Consider the following 19,565-nt stretch of genomic DNA (forward strand, 5'->3'; position numbering starts at 1 on the left):
GCCAGTTCAAGCTGATGTGCCTATATATAGATACATATATATAATTGGCATTTAGCTCCTTTCTTATTTGTATTTTGGCCGAGCTCCTCCTCCTATTTGTGGTGAGCGCTTTGATATTTTTCCACAAATGGAGGAAATGGAGGGCACTTCACGCACCTACCCCTTCGGCTATGACATCGACCGCGAATAGAATTAAAATTGTATGAGTGTAGGTATTGAACAGTTACACTTTATGAAGTACAAACTCAGACAGAAATTCATATATATACATACGATCATATGTAATACGTAAATTTGTATCTAAACTATTTCTCTTTGATTGCTCAGTCCAAACACAATGCGCCGACAGGTTACTGTCAATATCGGGATTTCCATAGTTCAGTTATGCAAATACTTAAAATTTAACTCTATTAATGGGAATGTTTGAGATCCCACATATCGGACAAAGGTTTTTTCAATAATGGCCCTTTCAAAAGCAAAAAAAAAAAAATAAAATAAAACTAAAAAATAACAGCCACGTGCTTGTTTATAGATAAAGAATACTTGAGATCTAAGATATTAGACAAAGCCTATAATGGCTTTTTATCTAAACAAAAAAATATGTGGATATGTCTTAGAAATTCAAACTGGCCATTATTTCATAACTCAAATTGAGTCTCTAAGCAACAAATGATTTTTATGAGCAGCGTTTAAAGTCAAAAATGGGTATTAGAATAAACGTTTACTATCTTTTGGATATTTCATGCCCACACCGAGAATTATTTACGTCTTTCCCATTTAATACCCTTGTTTTTTCAATAAAATTCTAAAGTAATATGGCCTTTATTTAATATGCCCGTTATTTCAAAATTCAAATTTCGTCTACGAACGACAAATGACTTTTTATGAAGGGCTTTTTCATGGCATTGTCTGTCGAGGAGCGATGGCAATTAAATAGAAAAAACCTTTATATCTTGGGATATTTCTTGACCACATTAGGAACCATCTACGTCGTTTTAAAGATGGTGATTGTAATGTTGAAGACCGTCCGCGTGAAAGAAGGCCAAAAACCTTCGAAGACACTGAAACGCAAGAAGAGCTTGCTTTAGTATTAGGAGTTACCCGCCAATCCATTTCCAAGCGATTGCAAGCTTTGGGAATGATTCAGAAACAGGAGACTAGGGTTCCTTATGAGTTAAAACCAAGGGTGGTCGCTTTTCCGCCTGTGAACAACTCCCCCAGCGACAAAAAAGGAAGGGTTTTGTTCATCGCATCGTGACGGGTGGTGAAAAATGGATTAATTACAGCAATTCAAAGAAAAGAAAGTCATGGGGACTGCCCGGTCATGCTTCTACGTCGTCGTCTCGGCCGAATACTCACGCTGTGATGGTTATGCAATGTATTTGGTGGGACCAAGTTGGTGTTATTTATTATGAACTGCTAAAACCAAGCGAAACCATCACTGAGGATCGGTATCGACTTCAATTGATGCGATTGAGCCGAGCACTACGCCAGTAGCGGCCGCAATACGCGGAGAGGCATGAAAAAGTGATTCTACAGCATGACAAAGCTCGGCCTCACGTTGTCAAACCCGTTAAATCCTACCTTGGAAACACTGAAATGGGAAATTTTACCCCACCCACCATATTCTCCAGATATTGCGCCGTCCGATTATCACCTGTTCCGATCGATGGCACATGGTCTGGCTGACCAGCAGTTCCATTCACATGAAGACATCAAAAAATGGCTTGATCCGAGGATAGCCTCAAAAGATGAACAGTTTTACCGCGACGGTATACGAGATCAACCAGAAAGATTGGAAAGAGTAGTAACCAGCGATGGGCAATACTTTCAATGATTCACTTGTAACCATTTTTTTAGAATAAAGTTGTATTTTCACCAAAAAACAGCGAGAACTTAGTTGCGCACTTCATAAATTTTTAATTTTTTTTTTACTTTTTGGTTATAGAATGTGTTGAGAGATCGTGATAAATCGCCCTTTTTGCACCATTTACGCCGTCAGCATTTGATATCCTGGTTATTCAATCAAATTCTAAAATAAATTTGCAATTTTTTTTGGTTTTTTCGGTTATAAAATATGTTTAGAGATCTTGATAAATCACCCTTTTTGCATGAAAGCAATCAAGCTTGTGCTCTGAGAGCACTTAAAAAAATGGTGTGATTTTTATTCAGTGAACATAGGCAGCTGTTTGCTATTGTACAGGCGTAGGAATACCCACATAAATGCATACCTACATAGACTACATACAGACATTCACATTGCTCATCTGACAAATAAGGGTGCGTTTTTAGATATACGTAAGTACGCATACAATTCTACATATTAAGCAAAAGGTCCTTTGTAGGGAATTTTTGAGGCAGTCATGGAATTCCTATCGATTTTTCAGCGGCTTTTATAGCGACAAACCCAAATTTGTCGGTATACAAGAAACTATACCAATGCCTTAAACCGGCGAGGGCAAATAGGACATCGTTTGGCCTTCAACTATTCGAAAAAGGCGTCAACTAAAATTGACGTGGGGTAAATAATATTCATTAAAAACTAAATATTATAAAATCGATTCTTTGTACATTTTTATGGTGAAATATCTTTCATCCCTTTGTAACTTCGCTGCCTTTGTCCAAACACTAAAACTTTGTCGTCAACGACTTTCATACACTTTATACTTAGGGAATTTTCCATTTCTCAATTGCTTGAACACACAAATGCTTACTTCACAGGCGCGCGTCATAGACCATTTCAAGCTATGGCCATTTCCGACTACTGAAGCGTATATTTTTTTTTTAGATATTTTTCCAAATTCAACTAATCAAAATTTTGATTTATCAATCACTTATAATTATTTTCATATTTTTTCTATGTACATATGTTTTTTCCATGAATCACTATTTTTCATACTGTCACTTACCTTATTGTATTTTTTTTTATGCAAGCGGTCCAATCCACTCACTTCGCCGGGTACCTCGGCATCATCGGCTAGCATCAAATTTCCCTTACAATCACTCATTTTACTATAATTTCTTAGCTGTTGCTTTTGTATACCGGCCAAATAATTCTTATTGTTAATGTTGTAACTATTCAAGGCGTCTATGCTGGAAGTTAACTTCTGTAACGCTTTTGAGGATAATAGCGGTGGCAATAAATGTTGCTCCTTTTCGTACGCTGCGACTTTTTTATTATTGCTGTTGCTGCTGGTATTTTCCGTCAAATTATTGACTTCTCTACTTATTTGCTGCGTCTGTGATAATTGAGACGGCAAGAATGACTGTTCGGCAGCTACTCGACTCGTACTGATTTTACTCAATTTTGCTATGCCATTTGACAACTCGTATTCGATGGTCGTTGTCGTAGTTGTTAGTGGATTCGTGTGATTATTACTCGTTTGACTAGTGTTGTGGTGAGCACAATGTGCTTGCGTGGAGTCGTGATGAGTGTTTGTATTAGCGGTAGCATGGCAACAATGCTGCGTAGACATGGGGATTCCGATTGCGCTATGCCTGACGTTTATTGCGTCACCATTGGAGGCGCTTATGTTGTTGCTATTATTGTTTGTATTATTGTGTTGTGGGGTAGTCAGCTGAGCATCAGCAACAGCTGATTGCATGAAAGCTCTACCACCATTACCTTCGCTACAATGACAGCTGTTGGCCGTGGCGGTCACTTGTTGTTGCTGTTGCTGCTGCTGATGTTGGCAATGTTCATTCACTGGAATTGTGGTTTTGTAGATTTGCCTTTGCTGTTGCTGCTGTTGTCGACAATTTTCATGCGGTGTTACCTGGCCATTGGAAGGGTTATATGAATTATTGGCGGTTGGATAGAGCGGCGAGCTGCATTCGAAATAAATTTGGAGAGAAGAAAGAGAGAGGAAAAGTATTCAATAAATTTGCTTGCTTATTTGATGTGTGTTTGCATGCATTCGTGCGTGTGTGTATGTGACTCTCTGTATGGTACATATGTATGTATGTACCTACACAGTTTTTAAATTAAATTATTAGTTGGCTTGTGGATAATTTATGTATGTTATGCGTTGTGTAATTCACACTTTTCAAATCGCATAGTTTTGGCAAAAGTGCGAACGCTGCCAAAGAAAGCAGATGAGCGTATGTATACATATACATACATACATACACATGTACATGCATATGTATGTATGCAAATACTTTGATGACACTCTTTCAGCAAATGAGCGATGTGTACTTAAATTGTTATGGGTTTATATAACAGATTATCACCAACGGCAAATGAAGTAGTTTATGAGTTGTGCCGCTTAAAATATTTGCGATGATAAGATTAATTTTAGTTTTACAAATTCAGATATTCGTAAGTTTTAATTTATCTTTGCAATTTGCGCGGCGTGGTATAGTAAAGCTTGAAGAAAATAGAGGCTGCCTAATACTTTCACAGGAATGCCGACAATATTAATTTACAAATTTTTGGGCTGATAACAGTTATTTTAGCGTATGTACATATGTATTTATGTCGAAAAAAACACGACGTTCGAAGAAAACACACGATCCTTTAGCCGCTTTCTCCGAACCAACTCAGTAGCATATTTTAAATAATTAATATAAAAACTAGTAAAGGGTGGTTAAGTTTCAAGGGCAGGTGTTGATTTTGAATAAAATACAATTTTTTAGGAAATTATTGTCATTTCTCTTTATTAAGATAATATTGGTATGGCTTAATTACGTATGGAACAAAATGGCGGCCGTGGCCTCGGCGGCACACCTCCATCCGATGGTCCAAATTTTCGATGACGCTCAGGCATAATTGAGGTTATATCTATGCCGTTAATGTGCCGAATTATCTCATCCTTTAGCTCTTGAATTGTTGCTGGCTTATTGACGTACACCTTTGCTTTCAAATAACCCCAAAGAAAGAATTGACTGAGTCAACGGTCGTAATCTTAGCGCGCAGGTCTTTTAGCACATCTGCAGATCTATGACCTTCTTCGGATTTTAGTACAACAGCTTCTGGCTTTACATGCCGTATTCGTTGCTTGTTCTTTTTGTTTCGATCGGCTGGCTTATCTCTCGGCTTCTTTTGGTTATTTTTCTTAATAACAGTCTGCCAACCCATATTTTTTTTCTATGAGAGCCCTTTTTGTGTTCCCAGTAGGTTCTTTTCCCCTGGGTTTTTTACAGTTCTCGGAGGCAGCTGAACTGGTTGTCGCCGTGGGGGTGGGAATATCTGCTGTTGGTTGGGTAAATCAGTGTTCTTGCGTAGTTTTAAGATTGCCCTTTCGTCTTCTGCTGCCCTCCACGAACGTCTATAGTTCAGTGTTACATCTAACAGTTCAGTCATTTTCGATACTCTAACTTTGACCTCTTTGCTGATGTTTTTTTGACGTCTGAACGCCTGCTGTATAGATTTATGACCAGTCTTCGCATACTTTTCCATTCTCCTCATTTTTTTGATGAGATCGAGTCAAGGAGCGACATTTCAATTGCGGCGATTGATACGCTCTCTTTCGTAGCAGACGTTTCAGCTGAAACGCTTGCTGGGGTGGGAGTGGCATGAGAGCTGATTGGCCTTTGCTGTACTGTTTGTAACCCTCTGATACTCATGATAATTTTCTTCTGAGCGATGATGTTTGTATACGCGACGCTATTTGTGGGACCATCAGCTATGACGCCCCAGAGCGCAGCGCGAGGTGATCCGCTTCCAGATGCATTCAGAATCGGTGCATTCTTTATTGGCGGGAATCTTAACAGTAGGCTGCGTCTTCTTAAGGCCATCCCTGGGTCCCGACTTCAGGCCGCTATCCTCACATGAAAGTGCAGTTTCCTTATTTGTCCCCATGGAGGGATTGCTTTAGTGGCCACACCACACGAAGCAGTAGACAACGGCCGGTGTAAGAGCATTTAGAACCTTACCTCTGCACAAAAAAAAAAAACAAGAAAAAAAATACTACAGGGTTTCCCTAGATTGTTTCGAAATGAAATAAAACAAGCTTTATGTGAGGTATTAATTTTTTTTTATTTGAAAGAACTAATATACATATGTGTGACCTAAGAAGGACGTCGTACAAATGTTCATTGTCCAATTTTCAAGGACTCTGGCAGATAGAGCTGACTGAATTTGAGCAATGACCTGGGTGCATTGTAATTGAGGGCATCGACTAATTATGACTTATTGGCATAGATCTTAGATCAAATTTTTATAATATAGTTTTAAGATTAGTTTGTAAGAGACTTCGTTTATCGAGGAATCAGCATTAACACCGATAACAACGTCAGCGTTCCTATTAAGAACCTTATATTATCATTATTTTGTTAAAAAAAATTCAAATAGCTTGAACAAATAACATACGGACTCTCTTATTTTTCTGTGCATAGTCCAAGTACATAGTGACTTTTAGAATTTTTATTGTATTTGCCTAATAATTTATTTTAATTTATTGTCTTTGTTTCGTTTAGGAGGAGTGAAGGAGCCGAGGATAGCGGGAGAATCACTTCAGTTTGTGGATAATAGGGCTGTCACAATGAGTCCATTGCGTTCGTTGTGGCAAAGCATTTGACTGACAGCAAAATAGATTATTTGTATTTGAGTTTGTTTACCATTAGGATTAATTTGTTTACGTTTTAAATTTATGTATCATTTCATAAGCCATTTGAGAGGTGCACCGTCTACTTGGCCAAAGAAATGATATACAAAAATTCTATTCGGTGATATTTTCAGCCGGTCAAGAAATTAAGCGGCAGTTTTTTAAGCAGCACCTGCTGTCGATTCATTACTTCTCTGCTCGCTAAGCGAACCATTTGAAAATTGGCTTTACGTGAGAATGTTGAACGTTTTTAAAGCGTTTTTTATTCTTGTAAGTAATTAATTATTTTTTTCTTAATTGAATTGGTTTCATTTTTTTTTACTTTATTTTATTTAGTTTTTTTTGCTGAATTTTATTTCATATTAATTTATCTTAGTTTACTTAATTTTACGATTTGGTTAACTAACTAAATTTTTGTTTTAGATTGTAATTGGATCTTGGAATTTTATCAAGGCATATTGAATTTCATTTTAATTGCAACTATTTTGGCTCGTTGTTTACCCAGTAGTGGAAATCGGTGTTTATTTTATTTATCTGATTGGTTTCTTCACATGAGTCCAACTAATGATATGATTAGATTATAGAAAATTTATTTACGTTTAGCATTTAATTGAGAGGCAGGTTGTAGGTGAAAGCAACTACAGTTTAGTGATGTTTTTAGCCAAGGTTTGTCCTTTAACTATGGTGAAAAGAAAATTGTGGCGGGACTTCGCTACTACGTTGCTTGGGAGATCCGGCAGCCGAATTCTGCACGATCATTTCACATGTATTCACACACTCGTCCAATCAGTCGCTGTTCAGATGCCACCAATTATCATTGGTAAATTTTTTTCGTATATCACCAACACAATCTCAGTTTTTTTGTAAACATCTCCCAAGGATGTCAGCCCAGCTGATTCTGTTGCATTCGGTCAGAGTCGAATAACGGTCTGTTAAAGAGGTCTAAAAAGATTTTCAACAACGTTTTTAGCCGCTTAGCTCACAAGTTGCATGCTTGGGCCAGTGCTGCCAAGTACAAATAGACATATTTTTATTATATTTTTTAGTAGTCAAAAGGCCCGTCCCACGACATGCTCAAACAATTTTTGTTTTTGTATATTTTCAGATGTATATTCGTTGATTATAATAAAGCACTGGAAACTTCTTTTCTTTGCGAACTGTCAAACCAAAAATAATGCTGCCCTGCTGCCAAATCACGGTAACGTTGAATTTTAGGGAATTTTTTTATTTCATTCAGTGCACACCAGGTGCATAGATAATAAGATGCAAAACTCTTTCATTTTGAGAGAGAGAGCGCGCCATCCTTGCCATCCCTCACACATTATGGAATAATGAACAGCTAATAGGCGAAATGGTGGATTGCCAGAAGAAACGCTCCAAAAAAAAAAAAAAAACAACTGACGAAAACAGTTCGTTTTTGCTTAATGGAGAAATGACGTGATTGAAATGCTTACAATTATTTGTCTTTAAATTCATTGAATTGAAACGTAATAATTTGAATTGATGTGAGTTTGTAGAGTTTTCCAAAGCTCTTTATATCCTTTCGGCTTCTACTTTTCCTTCGTCTTGTGTACTTACATATATTGAAAAGTGTGGGTTGGTTTATGGCTGTAAATTTGTATATATTTCAGTATTTTATGGTTGAAAAGCGTAGGTAAGGGAATTGAATTTGAGTTTGAGCACACTTGGAGGAGGTGAGGTGAAAGGGGAGGTGAAAGGGGAAAAAGACCGATGGGATGCAGGGAGAGGGCGGGGAGAGATGGTGTTGGGAAGGTCAGGAGCGTGTGGATTACGAACGATGACTATGCTGTGTTTGCGTCAACCGTTTTGCGCTGCTGATGAAATTCATCAGATTTTTAATGTCAGCGCCAGCGATATCAGCAGGCGTGGCAAAGAAGTAAGAGCCAAGATGCCTGGATCTTATCCCCGCCAGAGCAGTGTAGCTAAGGAGAAGGTGCTGAGATGAGTCCACCTCATCCTCCATACATCCAGCGCAAAAAGGACTCGCGGTGATTCCAAGTCTCACAGCATGCATTCCTCCCGTATTGTGACCTATGAGAAAACCCACGAGATGCGAGAGCTGATATTTTGTCAACCTCAGAAGCTCGCCCGAGCGACCCCGATCCACAAGTTTGTGTACTTGCCCAGCGCTCGCTGAGTTGGCGCGATGCCCATCTTTCTAGGAGCAGGCCGTAGGTAGTCAGGGGGATCCCAATTCTCTCATTTTGCGGGGAAATCACCTCACATGTCCCTTGTCTGGCCGGCTCATCCACCTCACAGTTTCCTGCAATGTCGCTGTGACCAGGAACCCAGATGAGGCTTATGTCAAAGAATTTGGACGCAGTCTAAAGTGATGCCAGGTATTCCCTGACCAGTTTCGAATGCACCGCACTGACCGGAGGGCGCTTATTCCCGCTTGGCTATCGGAGTAAATATTTACTTTCTTGACTGTTAGTACGCATGTGAGCAGACAGTCAGCTGCCTCATTGATTGGGGCTACCTCTGCCTGAAACACGCTGCAGTGGTCCGGTAACCTGAATTTGACTCTGATGGGAAGCTCCTCGCAAAAGACTCCTCCGCCAACCTTTCCTTCCAACTTCGATCCAGCCGTGAACAAGTTCACCAGGCCCTGCCCCCAAGTATAGCCCTCCGTCCCCTCTTCCCTTGACGGAATATGAGTGGAGAAGGTTCCGGTTGGACTTAACGAGGGTATACACTGATCCGTTGACAGAGGGATGAAATCGAAGTTTCTAAGGATGCCTGAGTGCCCATAAGTGAGGGTGAGCTTATAGCTCGAGCCCCTCAGTATGATTGCGGTACGTGTAGCGACAATTCTGCCTGCGATGTCTACGGGTACCACATTTAACATTGCGTTGAGCGCCAGAGTAGGAGTCGTTCGAAGCGCCCCACTGATTCCAATGAGTGCCGACCTCTGAACTCTCTCCAGCTTCTTCATCAATGTTGTCTTCTCTAGTGAGTTCCACCAGACTATGAATCCATATAACAAGATAGGCTTTACAATAGTATTATGCACCTATATAGACAGAAAATCATATTTACTTAAATTAGTTTAATTTTAATTTTATTTATTTTCTTTTACTTTCTACTTTCTTTCTTTTATTTTATTTAATTTTAATTACATTAATGTATTTTATTTTACTCAGATTTAATTCAATTTTAATTAATTTGCTAAATTTTTTTTATATTATTTTATTCGCCGAATTTAATATTTATTTATTTCAATATTTATTATTATTATTAATATTTATTTATTTTAATATTTATTTAGTCAAAATTTGTATTTTAATTCAATTTATTTTATTTCAATTCACTTAGCTCAGTTTAAGAAATTTTATTTTTTGCATTTCTTCTTTTTTCTTTTATTTTTAACTAATTTATTTATTTTTATTTATTTAGTTTCAGTTTTTATTTATTTTATTTCAATTCACTTAGCTCAATTCAGTTTATTTTATTTACATTTATTTGTTTTTATTTTATTTCTTGAATTAATTAATTTTTTTCGTTTTTTTCAGTTTAGTTTAGTTAATTTTATTTACATTTCTTCTTTTTTCTCTTATTTCTTGAATTAATTAATTTTTTTTAATTAATTTGGTTTAATATTTTTACTTTATTTTGTTTTATTTTTTTGCTGAGGTTTTTGTGCATTAATTTATCTTAGTTTTCTTATTTTTTTTAATTAAATTGTTTTTAATTCTTCTCTTTAGTCCATTTTTTTCAATTTTATTTTTAGCGTTTCGTCTTTTATTTTTGTAATTAATTTAATTTACTTTAATTTTGCGCACATCGAATGCACTTTAATTTAGTAAAGTTAAATTAGATTTTAGTTTATTTAATTTAATTTTTTTACTTTATTCTATTTTCCGAATTTTATTTTAGTTTATTTAATTTAATTATTTACTTTATTTTATTCGCCGAATTTTATTTTAGTTCATTTATTTACTTTTTTTCATGTCTTTTTATTGCTTCAATAGTTAGATTTTTAGAATATAAAATTTTGTTTCTGAATTTAGTTTTAAATTTAGTTATCTTATTTTTTACTTTTTTACTTTATTTTATTCGGCGAATTTAATTTAAATTTTTGTATAAAGAATTTTATAAAATTTTTTACTTTATTTTAATTAAAGTTTATTAAGTTTTATTTTTTTAAATTTATTTTCTTATACCTTTTTACATTAATTACATTTATTTTACTTCATTTCATTTCATTCCTTTTTCACTTTATTGTATTTAATTTTATTGTATTAATTGGATTATAAATTGAATTGAATTTATTTTTTGTTATATGTTTTATTTCATTTTAGCTCATTTTTATTTATTTCATCTCATCTTATTTCATTTTCGTTTCATTTAAATTTTTTTACTTCATTTTTATTTATTTAAATTCAATTAATTTTTTATTAATTTTTTTCATATCTTCCTTTTTTTATTTTTAAATTTTATTTATTTTATTTATTTATTTATTGATTTTAATGAAGTAATCACTTTATTTAATTTCTTTTTATTTTATTGCATTCCATTTCATTTTATTTATTTGATTCTAAATTGAATGTAATTTATTTTGTTTTTTTTTTTTACTTAATTTTAGATCCGAATTTTTAATTTTAATTCTATTTAAATTTATTCCATTCCATTTTAGTATTTAATTGTAACAAAGTTTACCGTAGTGATACTGCGATTTAATGCTGGGTGTCTTGCCGTTTGTGTTCATTGCGGTAATTTAAATGTTTTTTTTTTGTCGCGAAAATCATTAATTTTTCGACAAATTATTGCTTTATTGTTAAATAAACTTATCAGAGTTTTGTTTAACTTCATTATTATTGATTTGACATAATTATCATTGCAAATTATGTGAATTTTTATAACCAGAACATTATACACACACACACACTCGCATCGACATGCACTCACTTTAAAGAGCGGCGAATATGCCCACTTTGCTAGGCGACAATGTTTCAAGCTTTAATTGTTTTGTAGAACAAGAAAAGTTAATCGTATGGACATTTTTTTCAAATCACAATAAATTAAAACAATTAAATTATTTTTTAAATTAAATTGCAATCGCAGAAATTGTCCAAGCAACTATCAATCAACTACTTGGTTATTGTTGATTACAGTGTATAAATAAAAGTTTTGCATTAAAAAACAATTAAAGACCGACTGGGCAAAGTGCGCTCTCCTCTGGCGTGACAAAATACATATACATATATGTATGCGTGTACTTGTATGTATACTAATATGTAGACGCGGAAAGTGATAAGAAGAATTTATATCAGTTTATATGTATGCACAAATGTGTGTATGATTATGAGGGCAATAACAGTATATTATATTTGTTTGTTGTAAAAAATGTGTACGCACATACATACATACATACGTATAGTAGATGCGAAATAGGTTTCAAGCCAATAAATCTCAGTTTAATTTAATAACTCAATTCAGGTAAGTTTTGATTTCAGATCATTGCAAGACAGAAATCTTTAATTTATAGACTCCTGCGTTAATTCGTAGTGATTTGATGTTTAAAGGCAGTCACAGGTAAAAAATGCTCCAAGTTGTCTTAAGTTGTTTAGACATTAGCTCACAAGCTGTTGTAGCTCGTCGGCTTAATTGTGAGAAAGAAAATGTTATGGTTGCAGAAAATGTGGGAATAAAAAGGGGTGCATTTATTAGAGGTGGTGGCACTAGACCAACAACAATGTTTTATACGTTTGATTGTCAAAGCAAAGTATTGACAAATTAGAAAACAAATCCGGAATTCGCCTTGTTTCATTCTGTGCTGTCAGCAAAATGGACACGGCGAAAGAAAAAGAAAAAGCAAATCAGCTGGTTTACAGATTTTATAGATTCGCCTTGGATTGAAACTTTTACAATTCACGAAGTCACAAAACGAAATGAAGTAGAGCTCCGAGTGCTAAATAAGTCACGAATTGGTCAAGGCGAAAACTAACGAATACTTAAGGGGTTATATATTACCTTGTGTTGGACTAAAAACTCGAAAATTTTGTTTATGGCATATTCAAAAAGTACATCATCTTAAAACTATAAATTCAAAAAATCGTGAAGATCGGAGCACTAGAACGAAAGTTACAGACCGTGGAAGCACACGACCTTTCTTGGAAGGAGAAGTGCACGCAAAACTTTAAATGCGATTATCTCGAAGTCGTGTTTTTTGAAAATTACCGTCGCGATGATCATTATTTATCAAAAACTATTTGACTGATTTGCATAAACCTTTTTTTTTTTTAATTATTCGAAGTTACAACCTCGAGAATCTGAACGGATCATTTTTTATAAATATTCGCATAGTTCGCTGGAATTAATTTTTTTTTAATATTTCAACCCTTCAAAAATCGTTTTTTGGTGCAAAGTGGTTTTCATATCAAGAAAAAAATTTCTTGGGTAAATAAACCATTCAGATTCACTAAAAACATTTTTCTACAATTTTTTTTGATTTTAGTTGAGCTGTTCATGCGCTACCGTGATCACCGCAAGCCTTTTCTAAAAAACGGCGTTTCGGGGGAGGGGCGATATCAACAATAAATAATAACATTTTTTAAAATAAAAACACCAAAATGTATTCTTCGAGAGTTACCCTTCAGTATGATATATGCCTCATTTGAATAAAAGTTCTAAAATATATTAAAAAAAAATTATGACAATCGTCTATTTTTTCGGGCTCACAAGGTAATCCTAGGTAATCCCAGCCATGGCGAACTTGGACTATTTCCGAAGTTCTCAAAAATCCTTTTAAAAGTGCACATAGGAAATAAATTTTCTATGCATTAATCTAACCATTCATTTCCAGCTTCAATGTCAGAAAATACGAGCCTTGTCGATGTATCATACATAAGCGTATAGGTATATCAATGTGATATTCCTTTTATTTCTCACCGAGCATTAATTACTTACTTCATAATAAACGGTTCACATGTACATACATATGTATGTTTGTAAGAGCGGAATAAGAAAGATAGCAGTGATTTTCTAAATAAATGTCGTAAATCGAGACAAATGATTACCTTTTTTGTATAATTTGGAATTTGCCTAAGTTTTTTTTTATTTTATTTATTTATTTCGAGTTATTAATAGGTTAATGCTTTTCTCAACTAGCCCCTAACATTAAAGCTCCACTCATAGTGATGAACACATTTTCGTTCTCAGAAAAGCTTGCTAAACTCTGAAGCCAGTATACAAATTTCAAGGTTAGTTTAAGGCGAATTGAAATCTGGTGTTAGGCTTGAAGTGTAAATAAAGCTAAATAAATATTAGAACAGTTGGTTTTGCGTGCCGGTCGGGAAAATACTTGAAAAAGTGAGTTTTCTGCAGCTTTGCATAGTTTTGGTACTCCAAAATTGATCATCGTCAGACAATGGAGAAAACGAATACATGAAGCTAAAGGGAACGTTAAAGTTGTATACAGCTTATCAGCTCGTTTAGTAAAGTGCGCTGTAGAGGCTAACTTCACAGCCGCGAAATTTTGCCAGCTTGCCGTGAAATGTTGCTAGCAACAGTGATTGTCAAATGAAAAGAAAAGTCAAATTTATGAGCATTACCCCAGAAACAATTGGCAAATTTTGGTAAGAAAAGTGTTTTTAAACATGTTGACAGACATGTATGTATATTGACACAAAAAACTACAAAAAAGATTCGCTTCCAATCTTTGTGAAGACTTTTCGCTTAAAAATACCATATCCTTGTAGCATTCGAACTAAGGCGCTTCAGACGCCAACGAACTGTCAGTATTCGTAAGTATTAAATAGCTGTGAAAAAATGTTGCTAGATTCATGTTGCTTGGTGTTTCCGCGGCGTGAATTGAGTACTACTATGCCGTGGGATTTGACAGCCCTTTCAAGTGAAGCGTGAACTTAGTACTTACTATGATTTAGAGGAGAAAAGGCAAACAAATTGTGTGTAGTTATATTCGTGGTTGAAAGCTATAGCCGCCTAAGTCGCATTAAGAAAAATTGGTGACATCCATTCACCACATTCTACTAACCAAACTGTATAGAGGCAACCTGGAGACCGGCTTATATATTTTTCGAAATGTGGAGAGTGTTTAATACCTGGGTGTACGCCTCTGTAGCGCTGCAGACTAATCGCCGTGAATGAAAGATGAAGTTACTTTGCTCACATAAAACTTCTCAAAAATAAATTACTATCGAGATCAAGCTACAAATCTTCAAGACGCTAATAAGATCAATAGCAATATATGGCTACGAACGAAGAACTACATTCTCCGCTTTGAGCATAAATCCTATGAAAGATATTTGGACCAGTAGCCGGGAAGCTAATGGATCTTACAGAATCAGATACACTGGCAAGTTGCAGGGACTGCAAAAACTCCAAAGTTTTTCAGTATGTGCAATGACACGAAAATAAAAAGCAACCGAATTAGTTTTTTGAAATATGTGCAAAGTATACAACAGCGAAACCCACGTAAGTATACTCCCAGTTCTCTGCTCTCAGACTGTGAATTGTAGTATGAAAAGTGCGGCTCTCTACCTGTTGTTTGTTGTTATTCTTTTACAGTAACTTGGCGGCGTGCAATGGAATTTCGCTCATATTCTTGCATACGTTAGTATTGTCTGCCAGAGAGTCTCACTTATATTTACATATGTAGGAGAAATAGCTACTACTCTAGCAATGTTTTTCCAAAGGTTATTAAGCCTTCTGCATCATTCATTGCCGGAACAAAAACTCTCTGTTGTCACCAAGAACGGAATAATCCGCGATAAATTATTTGTTTGTTAAAGTTTGAGGAAAATAAATAATATTGGTTGTCCTGTAATATTTTTTTTATTAGAATAAACAGTAAAAGTCTTGCCGACGCAAGGTATGAGTATTTTAAGTACATCGCGCATTTCGAGCGGTGATGCAAAAGGGTTAATATGAATATATTGGCTTAAGTATTGGCTTCTGCGTAATGTAAGTTTTTGCACTCGGAAACTTGATTTTCGACTTAGGCGTTTATTGCTTATGATCACACCACAGAATTGAGTGTGTTTTTTTATAGAGGCAATAGACTGATATTACTTCCATACTTAACCGAAATGCAATTTCATTCAATGACGCATTTCAAACTGTTCAAAGTATCAGGACATTTGCCAATAGTAATTACCTGTTGTTCATAAAGAAAATCTACACTTTGCATTATATTCAGCTATGTGATTCCTAAATATTTGTGAAACATAGACGTAATAAGCCACTTTCAAAATAAATTCATGTACTTAGCCAACTTACCGTACTTTATAGCGCATACCAACGCTGAGAAGCCGCGTATTCAATAGAAATGGACTAATCGCCTTCAATTGCATTTTTGAAATATTTGAATTTTCGCACAAAGTGCTTAAGTTGCTAAGTGAAGTGTTCGATAGTTGGATTAACAATTTATTTATTTTCTTATTATTATTTTTTTTTTGTTTTTATAATATTTGTCAACGATTGTCAGCGATTGTTCAGTCTCTATAATTGACTGCTTACGCCGGCTATATGTACGCCACTGAAGCGAAGCCAACTATGAAGAGACGAATTTTACAATTCCTTTGCACTCTGATACAGTATATGTATATGTATCAATATGAATGTATGTATGTATTTACAAACTACAGAAACAAACAATTTGTTTACAGCTATTCGCTTGTTTTTATTGGGCTTCTTCATTTCACATTTCGCCGCTAGTGCTGATTAGATGCTATTCATTGGTGAATAGAAAGGTGAACAAAACAAGATCGAGAATCGATACAATGCGAAATGTGCTTTTAATAGGTATTACATACAAGTGCATGCACATATGTACATATGCAAATAGATATATGAATATATACATGCACACATTCCTAGGTATCTGTACCCTGTAGGGAAATTCGGTAGTATTGAACTGGTGCCTTCTGGAGAATCATGACTACTCTGCCTTCCTTCTCTTTTTCATAAAATGAGGAGCAGAATGAAAATCATCGGCATTGTCAATTGTCCACCGCAGCATTAAGTTTTTGTTAGTTCAGATCTAATAAGGTCTGCATATATGTACTTTTGAATCGTTGCAAATCAGAGTTAAATTGGACAAACCAGCTCATAGGGTTTACTATATTGAGCTTGTTTAATGCTTGCGTTGATGTGGCTGACATAATAATTGACAGAGATTGGAATAGGTAAACAAATTTCAGTTTTTAATTTTTTATTTAAATATACGAATGGATAATTTGAAATTTATAACCTTAATAATTTACATACATATGTATAGGGTGATCAATTAAGAGGAGTTTTTTTCATTTGCGTTTTTTTTACAGATCGCGCGCGAGTTGTGGCAAACTGTCATCGTGGATTTGTTGAACAGCGTTTGGCATTTCATCATGGAAAGACTCACACCGCAACAACGTCTACAAATTGTTCAACTGTATTATGAAAATCAGCGTTCTGTTGCCATACAGCTCGTGAAACAATGACTTTATTGAGAAGTCATATCGGAGAGCAGCTGATTTCACGTTTAGGACCTGTGAGTTGGCCACCAAGATCTTGTGATATCACACCTTTGGACTTTTTTCTTTGGGGATTCGTGAAGTCCAAGGTCTATGTTGATAAACTAGCTACGATTGAAGCTCTGGAAGCCAACATTACGACATACCAGTCGAAATGCTCGAACGAGTGATTGAAAATTGGACCTTCAGAATGGACCACCTTAAGCGTAGTTGCGGCCAACATTTGAATGAAGTCATATTAAAAAAGTAAATGCCAAAGAATGTCCTTTCAAATGATAAATAAAGGTTTTGAACATAATTTACATTTTTGTTTTTTTTTAACTATTGAAAAAAGCACCTCATGATTGATCACCCTATATATGTATATATGTACATATGTATGTATACGTATATAAAGGGTGATCAATTAAGAGGTATCGGATTTTAAATTGATATAAAATAACGAAAATTCAAATTTATTTGGCAATCTTTATTATTTTTGAGCAGAACCATTTATGACATTTATCTTTTAAACTAATCCTTTCAAATGTTGGGCCCAACGCTGCCGAAATTCGGCCATCCGTAAACACCAATTTTAAATGACTCGCTGGAGGACTTCGGTCGGTATTTCGTGAATAACATTAGTAATGTGGGCTTCCAATGTCTGCTGGTTTTTCCACAAAGCATTGAGACTGTACATACCCCCACAAATAAAAGTTCAAAGGTGTGATATCACACGATCTTGGTGGCTAGCGTCCGATGGTTTTTTACGTGGGTACCTACCGACGACGGTCCGACACCATGGCGCTCAAAAACACAACGGATTAAAACAATGCGTTGATCAGCGTCCCAAAAATGTAAGAAGCATTTAACGGTACCAATTGGCAGTGTGGAATGACACACTAACCACCTTGGTGGGGTTTGAGGTCTATCTAATCCTCTGCCGTACTATGGGTCCGGCTCCCGGTTGCAATGCAACTCCACAACGAACAAAAAAAGCTCTACCCGCATTTGGGTGTTAAACCACAGCCACCATGATACTCCCCGAAGGGCCTATTTAAAGAACAGGTCGGAGCAAGCTATTTCTCGTGGTACCAGATTTAAGTCTCTGCCCAGACTTCGCAGCTAGTTGAGTTTCTATACAGCTCTGGACTGGTGGCCATACCCCAAACCCAAAACCCCAAATCCCCCGACAGAACACACAGACTAAGAACTAGCTAAAAACTAATCAACTGAACGCCCGAAATTTCTTCGCCGTCTAAAAACCTCGCGCACACTACTCACATCATACCGTACATCAGTCCAACTAATCCCCACACCCACAAAATCCCTAATGTCTGAGTACATCTGGCATTCACAGAGGACATGCATCCAGTTCTCTCTTGCCGACCCCTCTCATGCAAAAACGCATGTGATATCAGTCGATCTTGGTGGCCAATCCAAGTTCCGTGAAGAAAGATGAATTGCTCATCGAAACAACGACGCAGTAAAATCATGGTTTCAGGGGAAGTAGCGCCTTCCGCCGTCTTGTTGGAACCAAATGTTATGGAGATCACAGAATTTAATTTCCGGCATTAAAAAGTCGTTTATCATGGCACATTAGCGTTCGTCATTCACTGTCGACGTAGCCATTAAGCCAAAATTGGGCTCATCGCTGAACACCATAAGTTGGCCTGAGCGCGTGATGAACATTTTCACAAGCGTCGATTTTCGTAATAGAATTGTATGATTTGTAAAAGTTGTTGAGGCGTAGGTCTACATATGATGATAAAATGCCAATGAATACTGAAAAAATTATGTATTTAGTTTGATAGTAGCCACGCGTGATTTGTCAAAAAAGCCCTATGAAAAAAAGTACCTCCAATCTAATCACCCTTATTATGTAATTTTCTTTAACTTCGGTTGGAACGTGGGGGCAGGACAAAAGCATTTCAGTCATTGCGATTATGAGCAACTTCTTTTAAAGAGTTCGAAAAGTCCGCATCCACCATGCGTCGCCAGGAGGTTTTTGCTTTTCCACGGTTTGGTCGAATAAAGCAACTCCTGTCTTTAAATAACGCGAGGCCACCAGATTTTTAAAATTTTGCGAAATGTTTGCAATCTTCGGACAAGCTCGGATGTAAGTGACAAGAATTCGTGGCCAAGGGGAATGTATTCAAGGTGGTAGCATTCGAGCAGCAGCAAAATGTTTTGAATTAGAACTACCAAAGGAAATATAATAGAAGAATATAATGAATGACAAATAACCAAATTTGTTTTCCGTCAACTTTCCGCTATTTCATTTTACTGGCATTAAATTAAAGGCGAATGGCAGAAAAGGGAATCAACTACCCTAATCACATTATCTTCTAAAGGTGCGCCAGAATTCACAGCCATATAGCCACATTCGTAGCTATTACAAATTCATAGCAACTGGGGAAAACGCTGCGCGCACTTTGTTGATACGGTTTATGATGTTGTCAATCGCTCCGATTGCTGGTGTTTTTTACTCACGAGATAGTAAAATTCCGTCTTATGACTGATCCCTTTTTTGATACATAGT

The 19,565-nt window shown here is 35.9% G+C and overlaps 1 protein-coding gene across 4 annotated transcripts in view; it reads right to left on the reverse strand.

The window, feature by feature from the left end:
* Nucleotides 1-19,565, reverse strand: part of LOC129236146 (NADP-dependent malic enzyme-like) — a 74,863-nt gene that overhangs the window by 34,382 nt on the left and 20,916 nt on the right. For 3 of the 4 annotated variants that reach the window (XM_054870375.1, XM_054870373.1, XM_054870374.1), the window contains one exon: nucleotides 2,910-3,828. In XM_054870375.1, coding sequence (XP_054726350.1) covers nucleotides 2,910-3,828 — 919 coding nt within the window. Of the gene's footprint in view, nucleotides 1-2,909; nucleotides 3,829-15,809; nucleotides 16,044-19,565 lie in introns of those variants that run through there. The other variant, XM_054870372.1, reaches the window with a different exon arrangement.

The sequence above is a fragment of the Anastrepha obliqua genome, chromosome 1 (assembly GCF_027943255.1).
Source record: "Anastrepha obliqua isolate idAnaObli1 chromosome 1, idAnaObli1_1.0, whole genome shotgun sequence".
Taxonomy (NCBI): domain Eukaryota; kingdom Metazoa; phylum Arthropoda; class Insecta; order Diptera; family Tephritidae; genus Anastrepha; species Anastrepha obliqua.